At 38.4% G+C, this 15,499-nt stretch overlaps 1 protein-coding gene across 8 annotated transcripts in view; it reads left to right on the top strand.

The window, feature by feature from the left end:
• ICA1L (islet cell autoantigen 1 like) overlaps positions 1-15,499 on the top strand; it is a 104,044-nt gene that overhangs the window by 46,151 nt on the left and 42,394 nt on the right. For all 8 annotated transcript variants that reach the window (XM_028830983.2, XM_077957387.1, XM_077957389.1 and 5 more), the window contains 7 exons: positions 846-918; positions 5,729-5,852; positions 7,280-7,478; positions 9,564-9,689; positions 10,791-10,889; positions 11,970-12,052; positions 14,999-15,042. In XM_028830983.2, the coding sequence (XP_028686816.1) occupies positions 846-918; positions 5,729-5,852; positions 7,280-7,478; positions 9,564-9,689; positions 10,791-10,889; positions 11,970-12,052; positions 14,999-15,042 (748 nt within the window). The remainder of the gene's footprint in view (positions 1-845; positions 919-5,728; positions 5,853-7,279; positions 7,479-9,563; positions 9,690-10,790; positions 10,890-11,969; positions 12,053-14,998; positions 15,043-15,499) is intronic.

Genomic DNA, 15,499 nt, shown 5'->3' with positions numbered 1-15,499 from the left:
GCACCTGTAATCCCAGCTACTGAGGAGGCTGAGGCAGAAGAATTGCTTGAACCCAGGTGGCAGAGGTTGCAGTGAGCCGAGATTGCACCACTGAACTCCAGCCTGGGCGACAGAGTGAGACTCCACCTCAAAAAAAAAAAAACAAAAAATCCTCATTGTAGCTATACTCTAAAACTTACGCTGGCTTGTTTATCTGGGAACACCTACATGTATTAATTCGTTGAAGATTTATGTCATGTATATAGTGTGGCCTCATCTCAAATTTTCATGTGCTTAATTTTGAAACGAGAGTCTACTGGATATTTCCTTTTCTGTTAGCAATTAGCAGCAGTAGTAATGAAAGAATATCTATAGAAAATTCTTTAAAAAAATCTAAAAATAATTTATTTTTGATGTTATAATACATTATTTAATTTTTATAGTAAATTCACTAATCTGTTTTGCTTAGACCAGTATGGAAGAAAAGCCAGACTCGGAGTTAACACTTTGTAAGTTTATCTACACTCTGTTCATCTGTGGTTGGCAATATTTGATGCAGTTTATATTAGATTTATGTTTTTGTTATTTAGATTGTTTGGAGCTGAGATGAGGACAAATTCGTCACTTTTAATTTTTTGTTTGCTCCCATATATTTATTATCATTTTTTCCAGCTCTCATGGGGGAATGTGCTTTCTACATAGGAAGTAAAACCAAAACTAAAGCACACGTCATAGCCAAGGAAAATAGACATAATGTTTTTAAAACAGACATAATACTTATAAGAAAATGTTTTGCTTTTGGAGTGCTTATAACATATGTTTGTTTATAGTTCTTTAAATTGTCCTAATAAAATTTATATCTCAAGGTTTTTCACTCCGTTCAAGAGACATGCACTGAACTTCTGAAGATAGTCGAGAAATACCAGCTAAGACTCAATGGTATGAAATCCTAGATATCTATCTGATAATTCCCATTTAAAATAAATATTAGCATTTTTTAAAATGAAAGATTTAATGTAATAGTAGAACAATTTTGTGAATAGCATCTTATGGCAGAATATGAATATTTACAGTGACCTGTTCTCAAAGGCGCCCCAGTATTCTCTCTTTTCTCCTCAGTTAATCAAATCCTCTAACCCAGATTTATGTTTTGCTGATATTCTTTTTTTTCTTTGAGACAGGGTCTTTCTCTATCACCCAGGCTGGAGTGCAGCGGTGCGATCACAGCTCACTACAGTCTCCACCACCTGGGCTCAAGTGATCCTCCCGCCTCAGCCTACCAAGTAGCTGGGATACCTGGCTAATTTTTGTACTTTTTGGTAGACACAGGATCTCACTATGCTGCCCAGACTGGTTTCAAATTCCTGGTCTCAAGTGATCCTCCTGCCTCAACCTCCCAAAGTGCTGGGATTACAGGTGTGAGTCACCATGCCTGGGCCTGCCCAGCATCTGAAATGGATTTGTTTCCATCACTTAAACCTCTCTTTCTTTTTTTTTTTTTTTTTTGAGACGGAGTCTCACGCTGTTGCCCAGGCTGGAGTGCGGTGGCGCGATCTCGGCTCACTGCAAGCTCCGCCTCCTGGGTTCCCGCCATTCTCCTGCCTCAGCCTCCTGAGTAGCTGGGACTACAGGCGCCCGCCACCGCGCCCGGCTAATTTTTTTTGTATTTTTAGTAGAGACGGGGTTTCACTGTGGTCTCGATCTCCTGACCTTGTGCTCCGCCCGCCTCGGCCTCCCAAAGTGCTGGGATTACAGGCTTGAGCCACCGCGCCCGGCCTTAAACCTCTCTTTCTTGACTCCCACTTGCCCTTGCAATTAAATTTAATTCCTCTGCTGCTGTTTACAGAAAAACATGATGTAATTGTCTGTATGCATGGTCTCTGTTCCTTTCCTTCCACTTTCTCTTGTACTCACTCCAGTCAAGTTTTCATCCGCATCACTCCACCAAATTTCTCTTGTCAAGGTCGTGATTAACCAACTCCTATCTAAATCTGGCTTATCACATTATTTAACACAGTTGATTATTTCCTATTCCTTGATACACTTTCTTCACTTGGCTTTCCGGATTTTCCTCCTCCTGGTCACTCTTTCTTGGCATCCTGCCTTTGCTGATTCTCTTCTCTCCTGGACCTGTTTGGGTTAAAACTCAATCTTTGGATCACTTCTCCTTTTTTAATTACCATGGGCCTGCTGGACATGGCGACCTCTCTAATCACACCTCCTAAAACTTTCTCCCCTTTAGCCATATTAATACCTTACATAGTAGGCATATCTGCATAGTGGAATCCCTAACTTCCTTTGTGTATTTGGTCAAATGTCATCTTTTTAAATGAGGCCCTCCCTGAACTGCATACCTAAAATGCAATACTCTCTGCCCTCAGAGGGTACAAAAAATACAGTACAATACAATGCAATGCAATGCAATACTCTTTTCTCTCAAAACTCCCTGTCCAGTTAACAATATTCAACATTCTATGTATTTTGTCCATTGTTTTTCTTCCCACCACTAGAATATGCCCTCCCTAAGGGCAGACTTTTTTTTTTTTTTTTTGAGGCGGACTCTCACTCTGTCGCCCAGGCTGGAGTTCAGTGGCGCAATCTCAGCTCACTGCAACCTCTGCCTCCTGGGTTCAAGCAGTGCTCTGCCTCAGCCTCCCAAGTAGCTGGGATTATAGGCGCTCACCAGCATGCCCGGCTAATTTTTGTGTTTTTAGTAGAGATGGGGTTTCACCATCTTAGCCAGGTTGGTCTTGAACTCCTATCCTTGTGATCCACCCGCCTTGGCCTCCCAAAGTGCTGGGATTACAGGCGTGAGTCACTGCACCCGGCCAGGACAGAATTTTTCTGTTATATTTCTGTGTCTACAGTCTAGAAACAATGATCTAGCATGTAGTCAGTACTTGATAAATATTTGATTTCAATGAATCAATAATTTTTCTCATGTAGCTACGTAAATTAATCTGATCACTTTATAATCAGATCTTATATATTGTCCCATTAAAGAAAGAAATCCAATAAAGCATGATTATTCAAGTATTTTTTTGACTACCTGCCATGTGCTTTTCCCAAGGAAATAGTTGGAGAAACAACTTTTGTAACAAAAAGAGAGACAATATAAGTAGTATGTAATTGAGTTCAGAATAATGATATAGACATAACTGAATTCCTAGGAGTGAAAAATAACCATGGATTAGAGTAATTGGTAAAGACAACTCCATAGACAGGAATTGAGGTAAAACTTAAAGGATTTATAGAAGTTGAACATGTAGAGAAGAGACTTGGAGTTTAAAGAGCTTAAAGAATGAGAACAGCCTGCATGGACAGAAGAGTTTGTCATTGAAACTAATGGGAGGATAAAGGAACAAAGGAAATTTGGGGTCAGATTACTAATGACCTTATATATTTTACCAAGCAGTAAAAGGCCATCACAATCACTGGACCAAGTGAGTCCTGTCTTAGAAATGAAAATGTGAAGAAAATCAGCAAGTTTATATACCCTGAAATCACTGGATCTTTTAGCACTCTGGTAGAGCATTTCAGGATAAGGAAGAGATATACATATATAGATTTAATTGTGTATTTTCGCTTCAAGATTGTGTATAAATACGTGATTTCTTGAAGACATTTGTATTAATACATCTGTTGGGAGTAACATCAGACAAATGCAGTAGGTTAGTCCAGCACCATAAATTTATGGGAATCTCTTGACTGAGGGGAGAACACGTCAGGGAGGGGTCTCTGTAGATTTTGGCAGGCAGGTCTCAACATAGAAGCAGCAAAGATTCAGCCTCACTGACTGCCCTTTCTGCAATGATAAAGGTAAGCTTCAGTGATCATTTATGTTCAGTTGATAGTTGATAATGAAGTATTCCAAGTATTCAAAGTGCTTTCTGAACCACTATACCCAAATGAATATTTTCTAGTAGGTTTTTTGTTTTGTTTTGTTTTTGAGGTGGAGTCTCGCTCTGTCACCCAGGCTGGAGTGTAGTGGCATGATCTATGCTCACTGCAAGCTCCACCTCCCGGGTTCATGCCATTCTCCTGCCTCAGCCTCTCGAGTAGCTGGGGCTACAGGCGCCTGCCACCATGCCTGGCTAATTTTTTGGATTTTTAATAGAGACGGGGTTTCACCGTGTTAGCCAGGATGGTCTCGATCTCCTGACCTCGTGATCCACGCGCCTCGGCCTCCCAAAGTGCTGGGATTACAGGTGTGAGCCACTGTGCCCAGCCCTAGTAATTTTCATTGAGGTATATTTTATGACGTTCTGATTCAAAGGAAATGTGTAAACTGTACATCAGCATTAAATTAGCGTGACTCCCCAAACCGCATCTGCTCTGTATCAGGTCGGTTGTTCATGGTTTTATTAGAGATGAGACTACAGACTGTGTAGACACCTTCCTCATTACACCATTGTGCTCTCCTTGGGTCACTCTTACAGGCATGGCGGCGGGGACAGGGGGAGTGGGGAGGCAGCATGAGGAGGCCTGAGTTCTGTTGCTGCCCCACAAATAGCCAGGCATTTACCTTTCAGTTTTAAATTTTCTATGAAGTAGGATGAAATTAGGCATGACATTTGTTGTTGTTTATGTACTTTAAGCTTATAATTGGAGCGCAGTGGGTTTTCTCCCCTTATTAGTCTTACTGTGGTTACAGGATCAGCTTACACTAGATCAATATTTCTTAAATTGTGGTGAAGGACTTTTTTTTTGTTGCATGGTTTACTTTCAATCTGTTGTAAACTGATACCTTTGTAAAATTCAGTTAAAATGAATTTTTAGCTGAGCACTGTGACTCGTGCCTGTAATTCCAGTGCTTTGGGAGGCCAAGGTGGGAAGACGGCTTGAGGCTAGAAGTTTGAGACCAGCCTGGGCAACATAGTGAGACCCTGCCTCTAAAATAATTTTTTAAAAATTAGCCAAGCACTCATGCCTGTAGTCTAAGCTACTCAGGAGGCTGAGGCAGGAGGATCACTTGAGCCCAGGAATTCGAGGTTGCAGTGAGCTATGATCAAGCCACTGCACTCCAGGCTGGGCATCAGAGCAAGATCCCATCTTTTAAAAAAATAACTTTTAGAAAAATGAAATAAAATGCGTGAAAAATGTATTATAAGCTCACTTTATTAGATTTGACAAATGTAAAATGCTTAAAGTCTCTACACAGTTATTCTCAGTTTCCTTCCTTCTTTGCTTGTCACAGCTTGGTAACAGAGGATTCTGGACCAATACTGGTACATGGCCCACACTTTGAGCAGCAGTGCACTAGATGACAGTTTTTAGGGTTGCTGGAGCAGAACTGTGGACATCTGTGGGTCTGGGATACCAATCATAGGAAACTGAAGCCAGGATGGAGTCAAGAATGAATTAACAAGTTTAAATAGGAAACACTTTGTAAGAGGCAATTATCCTAAAATACATCTCTGCACATTTGAAAATGCATCATTTATGGCTTTGTTTTGTAGTTTTGAGAGATTTTTGTCACTAAAAATCAGTCCTTCTCAAAGCGAGGTCCATGGATTCACTGTGTCGAAACCATCTGGAGTGCTGATAAGAAGCCAGATTCCCTAGACCTATGGAAAGTAGAGTCTCTGGAAATGGAGCCCAGGAATTGCATTTAAAAAATAAGTCTCTCTTCTTCTTCCCCCAAGTAAATCTTGTATAGAAAGTTATTGCTGTGAGAATTGTAGTTGTGTATATGTTTTAAACAAATGATGAAAGGAAACAATTAACTACACTGTAATTTTTTTCCTAGTTATATCAGAGGAAGAAAATGAGCTAGGGCTCTTTTTAAAGTTTCAAGCGGAACGGGATGCAACTCAAGCTGGCAAAATGATGGACGCCACTGGCAAGGCACTTTGTTCTTCAGCCAAGCAAAGGTTTACCATGGTGGTTCATTATCTTGAATCTGTAGTCAATCTGACAGTTTTGACATATGTACTTAAATTTGCATATTTGTAAAGGTCACTGTTCATTCTAATAAAGGGTTAAAGAGAAATATACCACAGTTATATGTTTTGATACCTAATTCTTAATTACTAATTTTGTATTCAAAATAATTATTTAATGATTGATGTTCTTTTATTTCCCCTAAAATCAGACAAGTGTCAGTTATATTTCTCAACTGGTTTAATGTAACAGTCACAGAATGACTAACATCTTAAAAATGTGTATTTCCAATTTCACTTTTTGATACCATACTATAAATACAGTGGTACTTTTTAATTAGAAAATTTTTTTCTTCTTAATTACATAGTTTCCAGTTATTATTTCAGTTTCTAATATAATGATACCTACTGCAAAGCATCTCCTATAATTACTAAACCGAGCCCAAATCTTTAGCATTTAAGAAGAATAAAACAGTCCTTATCAGACCTATAATGATGGTATCCAATTTATATAGCTTTATTCTGAAACATCACGTCAGTGCAGAAGTCTATCTTGAAGGAAGTGACATGGAGGTACTAAGTACAGGGCCCTCCAATGGCCACTAAGCAAAAAGGAGGAATTGGATTTAATTTGTGTTTCTTAAATACTTGTTATCTTGTCCTCATCCTCAGCTGCTAAGAACTCCATACTCATTAGTTCTCCTAGCATCTCATCTACTCTTCCAAACCCAGGTTTTCCCTGAACTTGTCAAATGAAAGGCTTTCTGTTAATTGGATTATGCTTTATGAATGCAGGTTCTTTGTTCCTCTCAGAACTGTTTTCTAAATGGCACATTTACTTCTCAGGTTATTTATACATGGAATAACATCCAGAGTAGTGCAAAATGACTTATTTCCTAAAGTAATACTGGGGGAGGTTTAGACACTTTTTTTTTTTTTTTTTTGAGGTGGAGTTTCACTCTGTTGCCCAGGCTGGAGTGCAGTGGTGCCATCTCGGCTTGCTGCAACCTCCACTTCCCGGGTTCAAGTGATTCTCCTGCCTCAGCCTCCCGAGTAGCTGGGATTACAGGCACCCGCCCACCATTCCCGGCTAATCTTTTGCATTTAGTAGAGACAGGGTTTCGCCATGTTGGCCAGGCTGGTCGCAAACTCCTGACCTCAGGTGATCTGCCCGCCTTGGCCTCCCAGAGTGTTGGGATTACAGGCGTGAGCCACCGCTCCCGGCCAACACATATTTATTGATAATTCAGAGTTGGCTATATGATCCTTATTTGCTTTCAAAATCTCCTTAGGGAACTTAATAAATTTTTACTTGTAGATTCATCTTGTTAGCAAATATGCTTTGTCATTGGTTTAAACTTTGTTTTGTTTTACTTATGATGTGTTCAACCCTCTGATTTTTACCTCTTTGCCATTAGATTGGCCCTGTGTACTCCTCTGTCTCGTCTGAAGCAAGAAGTAGCAACATTCAGCCAAAGGGCGGTATCTGATACCTTGATGACAATTAATCGGATGGAGCAGGCGCGCACAGAATACAGAGGAGCTCTGCTGTGGATGAAAGATGTATCCCAAGAGCTGGACCCAGACACCTTAAAGCAAATGGAAAAGTTTAGAAAAGTATGAAAATGTATCCTTTTCCTTTTCTTGGTGTATGAAATATGGAACTGCCACAGAATAATTAAGATAATAAAATTTCAGGTGTTTGTTGAGAAATATATGTTTCATTATACATTCTTGGTTGCTTGGAGACTGTAGTTGAAGTACAAAAGTTTATCACACTTTTATTTTTACTCCTGGAGTGGCATCTTCACACCGTCTACCTTTTTTATTAATTTTTTAAATCTGTTTCATGATAGATCTAAATTACCTCTTAAATGTGCTTGCTTGAACTTTTGAGATTCGTTGCAGGAAGAAAATAGTTTATTACAGAGGGACAAAAGTAATTTAAGTAAAAACTCATGTAAAATGATTATTAATTATAAGAAAATATGAAGGTTATCTAAATTTTTATTCTGTCACAATACAAAGTTTGGCCAGAGACTTCATATGTTTTTGCTAAATAAACTCCTTATTATAAATTATAACCCCTCATTGTATGATACATAAATAACAAAATTCATTTTACCATTCATTTCATAAATAGAGACCCCATAATAAAAATAATAATATTTAATTCTGATGGAGCCATGACTCTGGGCCAGATGTTAAGTGGTTTGCCTCATTGATTACACACAACAGCCCTATGAAGTAGGTGAATACATGGCCTTAGGCCACAACAACCTCGTATTCCATCCCTTTTACATCCTTTGACAGAATACAGTCCAAGGGAGTGATTGAACAACATTGTGAATGCGCTAAATGCCACTTAATTGAACACTTTAAAATTGCTAATTGTATGTTATGCAACTTTCACCTCAATTTTTAAAAGAAGAATAATGTATTAGTCTATTTTCATGCTGCTGATAAAGACATACCTGAGACTGGAAAGATATTTAATGGACTTACAGTTCCATGTGGCTGGGGAGGCCTCACAATCATGGTAGAAGGCAAGGAAGAGCAAGTCACGTCTTACATGGATGGTGGCAGGCAAAAAGAGCTTGTACAGGGAAACTCCCCCTTTTAAAACTATCAGATCTTGTGAGACTTACTATCACAAGAACAACATGGGAAAGACCTGCCCCCATGATTCAATTATCTCTCACTGGGTCCCTCCCATAACATGTGGGAATTCAAGATGAGATCTTTGCAGGGACACAGTCAAACCACATCAAATACAATCCAAGTCCCTATCTGGACCCTAAAAACCCTGCATGGCCTGATCTCTGGTCCCTCCACAACCACATGTTGTACTTGCTTCCTACACTCCAGGAAGAATGTGCTCTACCTCCTTGCTGCTTGTTCTTCTAACATGATAAGGTCTTCACCCCCTACCACTCTCAGAACCTTTGTCCTTGCTTGTCCCTAGTTCTGAAATGCTCTCCCCAGGGTCTTAGCATAGTCTGCTCATCATCTTTCTGTCCCAGTTCAAACATCATGCACGATCTCACCAGGGACTTTCATGTCATCAGTCATTCATTTCTGTTTACTTATTTGCTACTTTTGCAACTATATATTTATTTACTTCTTTTTTTCGTGTGCCTCCCTACCCAAGGATGGTGGGGAAGAACATTGTTTTGTTCACCACAGTATCTCAGAGCCTAGAACAATGCCTTGCATATAATAGGTACATTTGTTGAATGAATATATTAAAAAGTTGAGTATTCACACTACCTGATGGCATGACTCACCATTTATTCAAGAAATACAATAGGCCTCTACTGGAATTTATAAATATCTGCATGATTCAGAAATATTATTAATATTTCTCAGTGCTTTAACGAGGTCCCCTTTCCATTTATTCTTCTGCTCTTAGCTAAGTGCTATCTATGAATAGTTTTAAATGTTTCTTTTTATTTGGAATAGTTTTTTAAAAACGATTTGCTTTCCATCTATTATCTCATACTTTCTCAGCATAAAGATATCTTCTGGAAAGAATCTCCTACAATTACTAACAGTAGCCAAAATCTTCATCATTACTCATGAAATATTAATGATACAGGGAAAAGGAATTAGTCTTTATTATAATTTATTTCTGAAACTATTATGAACCTTGTACTATATTTATACTATATATCTGTAATAAAAATTAGCATTTTATTGCAGGTACAGATGCAAGTGAGAAATAGCAAAGCTTCTTTTGACAAGTTAAAGATGGATGTTTGTCAGAAAGTGGATTTACTTGGAGCTAGTCGCTGCAATATGCTATCTCATTCGCTCACTACCTACCAGGTACCCACCTCCATGGTCAGCATGTCCTTGCAGTAAAGATGAGTGGTGAGATTCCTTTTTAAAAGTTGTCTAGAGGGTGCAAAAAACTATGTGTGATTAGATTCCTTTGAATAGCAGTGTTGGGCTTAGAAACCAAAGTTTTCTAATTCTAAGTTCTATGTTCTTTTCATTCTGCCAAGTTGCCATCCTGTATCACTTTAACCTCAGAAGTCTCACTTGTGCTTATATTACCACAAATCACATATAAATAACACACAATGAATAAGTTAGATATTAATAAGCAGTTATTGATTTTTACATATATTTTTAAATGGAAAAAATTGAATAAACTGTACTTACATAAGAAAAGAGTAATAAATTACAGGAAATGGACATTAACTCCTGCTTTTAGGGAGTCTGCCTATTTCAGTTCAGTACTGTGGGATTCAGGAATGGAGAAAGGATGCACTTGAAAATAACTGTGTGTGATATCTGTTTAGCATCTTGCCTGAAAGACAACAGCTATGAGTTCAATTCTCCTTTATTCTCTCCATTCATCCCCCTCACTTTAATCAGGAACCCTGAAGCAGCGAGGAAAATTTCCAATTACTTGAGTTAGCTTGAGAACACATTTTTTGGCAAATCTCTCTTGATCTCTAGATGAAAGGCCAGATTTAGTGAATGTAATTTTTAGTGGTAAATGTAATTTTTCTCCAATTAAAAAGTTTTATATATTCCCATTAATATAAAGATTACACATGTGTCCCTCCTTTAACAGAGACTGGTATTTTTGTGCTTTTAACATTTCTCTTTTTGATATCTCAGATGTTCTAATCCCTAAGTTTTCATTCTCTTAGCTGCAGTTACTCTCTAGGTGGCTCCAGTGTGCATTCCTGTGCTATTTATACCGATAACACCCACACCTGCAGACAAAGATGCCAATTCTTATGCACAATCACTATTTGCAGTGCTTTATGGTTCCGAAAACTTGGAAAATTGAATTTAGTTCCTGCTGCTTCTTACTTGGCAACTGTTCATCTACTAAACTAGTAAGGAAATATAGCACTTAAAAAATCATGGAGGTGAAGGAGAACTGTAGTGTCACCTTTTCTTTTTTTGCAGAGAACACTGCTTGGATTCTGGGAGAAAACAGCTCGAATGATGTCCCAAATTCATGAAGCCTGTATTGGCTTTCATCCATATGATTTTGTAGCTCTCAAGGTACATTGCGTTCCATGTTCTCTTGTTTAGATGTATTACACTTCATTTAGGTGATAACATTGAAACTTTTTTTTTTTTTTTTAACCAAGGTTAATTTAAAATTTACAAAACATTGAGAAACATTCTCCTTCAGCCAAGGGTCAGCATTTTCCTAATTGCAAATGCTGCCAGCAACACTGAAATACATAGGAATACTGCTGGCAGGCTCAAGATATTAGTAGGACAGGGAAAAAGAGGGAGACAGTAAAAAGAGAATTTAAATGCAAAGGAGATAAGAAAAGGCTATGGAAAGGAAAAACTTAAGAGGAACAAGTGATGGAAAGTGGTCATGTGTTCTCAAAAATGAACAGATTACCTACCTGACGATATTAGAAGTTACAGAAAAACTTTGTTTTACTTTTACACTGATGTCATGGATATAGTTCATGATACCAACATTATGCCAGGTTTCAGTACCTTTTAACTTACCATTCATTCTGCCTTATTTTCAGTAAAGCTTGAAAGTGTTGCTGGCTGGTTTGTTCAAGCTGGATGTGGTATTTGTGATAGGCTCATATCTTGTATATTTCTGGGGTTTAGGATGAACATAAAGTCATGTTCTGATATGGCATCTTCCAGCCCCAAAGATGCCCTTGAATTAGGTTGTTTTTTGTTTTGTTTTATTTTGACTTTTTATATAATAAATGCGTTGCTGTATGGCATACTGTGTATTTAGGCAAATTTTATATCCAATTTCTGCTCAGAATCAAAATTGAAAATCTTTAGCTGTATTTAGAGCATTGCGATACAGACTAGCAACACAGTTTAAGTGTTCTTTAGGCCTATTACTAAGTCGTTAAACTAATCTGTGGCTACCCCACATCACAGTATGTGCAGTTTGCACAGGCAGCCAGGAGAAACAAGTATATGAAGCTCAGTAGCTCAGTTCAGATTACAATAGCATACATGTCCTATATCTTTCACTCTCTAGTTCGGAACTTCCTATTTCATATGGTTCTTTAGAATTTATATTCTCATTTTCTTTGCAGAGAGGAAGAAACAGTCTTTCTATTTACTTAACATTGACTTTCTTATCCTTAGCAACTACAAGACACTCCAAGCAAGCTTACTGAAGACAATAAATATGAACAAATAGGCGGTTTTCTTACTGAACAGCTCAATAAGTAAGCAGGCATAAGTCATCTGTGTCATGTTATAGAAGTCCTGGATACCATCATATGATACATGTGGAAAGAATTGTTTCTTCTCTTACTGAATATTTATTTCTATGTCATTTTTCCAATCAACACTAAACATTTGTGTCATAGTCTGTTTTGCTATAACAGAATACCTGAGACAGGGAAATTTATAAAGTAAAAAAGTTTAGCTCATGGTTCTGCAGGCTGGGGAGTTCAAGGGCATGACCCTGGTTTCTGGTAAGAGCTTTAGTGCTGCTTCATAACATGGCAGAAAAGGTCAAAGGGGAAGCAGACCTGTGTGAAGAGGCAAAATCAAGGGGCGTGCTGGCTGTGTAACAACCCATTCAGAAGCATTCCTGAGAGAACTAATCCAATCTCATGAGAGTAAGAACTCACTCATTACCATGAAAAAGGCACTAAACCATTCATGAGGGATCTGCCCCCATGACCCAAACACCTCTTACTAGGTCTCCACCTCCCAATACTCCCACACTGAGGTTGGGGTCAGATTTCAACAAGAGTTTTGATGAGGAGAAATTCAAACCTTAGCAATTTGTTTTGAAACCATATATATATATTTTTTTTTTCCATTTTTTTCTTAATATCTAGATCCTACACAAATTTTTTACATTTTTTAACATAGCAGACAAAGGACATGACAGGAGTATCAAACTGATTGGGGTCATTAAGAGTCTGTCATTTGGGATACTGAGCCTTGTATTAAGAGCCACAAGTACCTCTAGTGACTCTTGAAATGGGCAGCTAGAGAGAATAAAGGGACAGGTACCAGCATCTGTGAAATAAACTATGAGAAATCTATTTCCAGAATAACATACATAGGACTGGGACTGGTTACCTGAAAATATGGGCTGTTGCCATGTACATCCTTCATGTCCCCTGTTTCCCTTTTATTATATTGTCCCTTTGTTTTTCTTTCAAAGCTGCTATTTAATTCTCATTTTAACCAGATTCAGTATATTAACGAACTCAGAAATAAGGGCCAGTGATAAACCATATATTGTTGAGTAGAAGGTGATCATGAGAGAGTGGTTTGTTATAAAGCCCAACGCGCCTTGGAGTTTGCCTCTTGGCATGTGTCCACTTCCCCTTTGACCTTCTCTACCATGTTATGATGCAGCACTAAAGCCCTTGTCAGAAGCCGGGGCCATGATCTTTAACTTCCCAACCTGCAGAACTAAATCAACCTCTTTTCTTTATAAATTACTCAGTCTCAGGTATTCTGTTATAGTAATACAAAATGAACTAAGACACAAATGTAACATAAGACATTTTCCCATCTTCTCTATGAGGAAATCCAAACCAATTTTTTTTGCTAATTTGAATGTATAAATGTTTTAAGATAAACATTGATCAAATGTCTAGTTATAAATTAAATTTGTGAATTTATATATTGACTTTTGACTTTTTTTTTTTTTTTTTTTTTTTTGACAGTGTCTCACTCTTTTTGTCCAGGCTGGAGTTCAGTGGCACAATCTCAGCTCACTGCAACCTCCCCCTCCCAGGTTCAAGCGATTCTCCTGCCTCAGCCTCCCGAGTAGCTGGGATTACAGGCATGCACTACTAAGCCCAGCTAATTTCTGTATTTTTTAGTAGAGATGGACTTTCACCATGTTGGCCAGGCTGGTCTCGAACTCCTGACCTCAAGTGATCTGCCCACTTCAGCCTCCCAAAGTGCTGGGATTACAGGAGTAAGCCACCACGCCTGGCCTATATTGACATTTAAAATCATATGTTACATGAACTATGTTAATTTAGTAAAATTTTTCCATTCTCACATTTCACAAGAGTTTTATTCAAAATCCTCTCATGTATCTTTAGCATTATGAGAGCTACTTTTCAAGTTAACTAGTAGATAGCCAAGCTCTTCACTTCTCTTCCATCCAGGTTCTTTAAAAAAACATAATACTGTTAGGGAAAATTTCATTTCAGGTCATGAGTATTTATTTGCTCTGTAGGTTTATTTGTGTAGTATTTACAAGTAAATACTGTATAGATTTTTAAGTATCTTTAAAGATTTATTAAAAACAACTTTCAATACTAGCAACTGTGAGGTGATGCCCCAGGTGTAGTGAGTATGTCTGTGTTCAAATTTATTTTTCTTTCTTTTTTTTTTTTTTTTTTGTTTTTAGACAGAGTCTTGCCCTGTCACCCAGGCTAGAGTGCAGTGGCACGATCTCGGCTCACTGCAATCTCCACCCCCCAGGTTAAAGCAATTCTCCTGCCTCAGCCTCCTGAGTAGCTGGGATTACAGGCACGCACCACCACACCTGGCTAATTTTTGTATTTTTAGTAGAGACAGGGTTTCACCATGTTGGTCAGGCTGGTCTCGAACTCTTTACCTCATGATCCGCCTGTCTCAGCCTCCCAAAGTGCTGGGATTACAGGCGTGAGCCACTGTGCCCGGCCCAATTACTTTGTCTTAACTTTTTCTTTATTATATCAGATAGATGCTATAAATACCCAAAATTAGTATTGATTGAGGATATTTTAGGCTGATGTGTCTTGCAAACATCACTTAGTTGTTCAAAATAGGGTACTACATCTTTTCTAGAGTTCTTCATTCCCTTGATTTAGTTCACAAGTGTTCTTAAAACCTTTCAAGGCTTGAAAATGAAACTTCTTATTCTATGACTTTGATGGTGAAGGTTCTTGAAGATTGAGTACTGAGCGTGATGCCTGGTGCTTTGTAGATACTCAGTAAATGTTTATTGAAGGAATAAGGGGTGAAATGTCTGTATAGATCTATAAAAAAAGTAGGAAATTTACCAGATGTAGATTTTAGGGGATCTAGTGGACAATTTTATGTTTTCTGAGTAGAAAATTCTTTTTAACCATATAAAACTGTTTGGGGAATATAATTCACAAGTGTATTATAACAAAAAATCTACATTTTTTTTGTTTTTACTTCAGGCTAGTTTTGTCTGATGAGGAAGCAAGCTGTGAGAGAGAACAAGGTAAGATGGTAAATTTATTACTTTGAAATGGTCACATTTTAAATGTCAAAATAGTTTATCACAGCCTTTTTTTTTTTTTTTTTTTTTTTTTGAGACAGAGTCTCGCTCTGTCCCTCAGGCTGGAGTGCAGTGGCTCGATCTTGGCTCACTGCAAGCTCTGCCTCCCTGATTCACACCATTCTCCTGCCTCAGCCTCCCAAGTAGCTGGGACTACAGGCACCCACCACCACGCCCGGCTAATTTTTTTTGTATTTGTAGTAGAGACAGGGTTTCACTGGGGTAGCCAGGATGGTCTAGATCCCCTGACCTTGTGATCTGCCTGCCTCGGCCTCCCAAAGTGCTGGGATTACAGGTGTGAGCCACCGTGCCCGGCCTCCGTCAGCTTTTGTTTTGTCTGGGCAAGTCTTTGTTTCTCCTTCATTTTTGAAGGATATTTTAGCTGGATATACTATTCTTG

This window comes from Macaca mulatta, chromosome 12, assembly GCF_049350105.2.
Source record: "Macaca mulatta isolate MMU2019108-1 chromosome 12, T2T-MMU8v2.0, whole genome shotgun sequence".
NCBI lineage: Eukaryota > Metazoa > Chordata > Mammalia > Primates > Cercopithecidae > Macaca > Macaca mulatta.
Note: the sequence above shows the minus strand (reverse complement) of the source record. Positions and strands in the feature narration are given on the sequence as shown.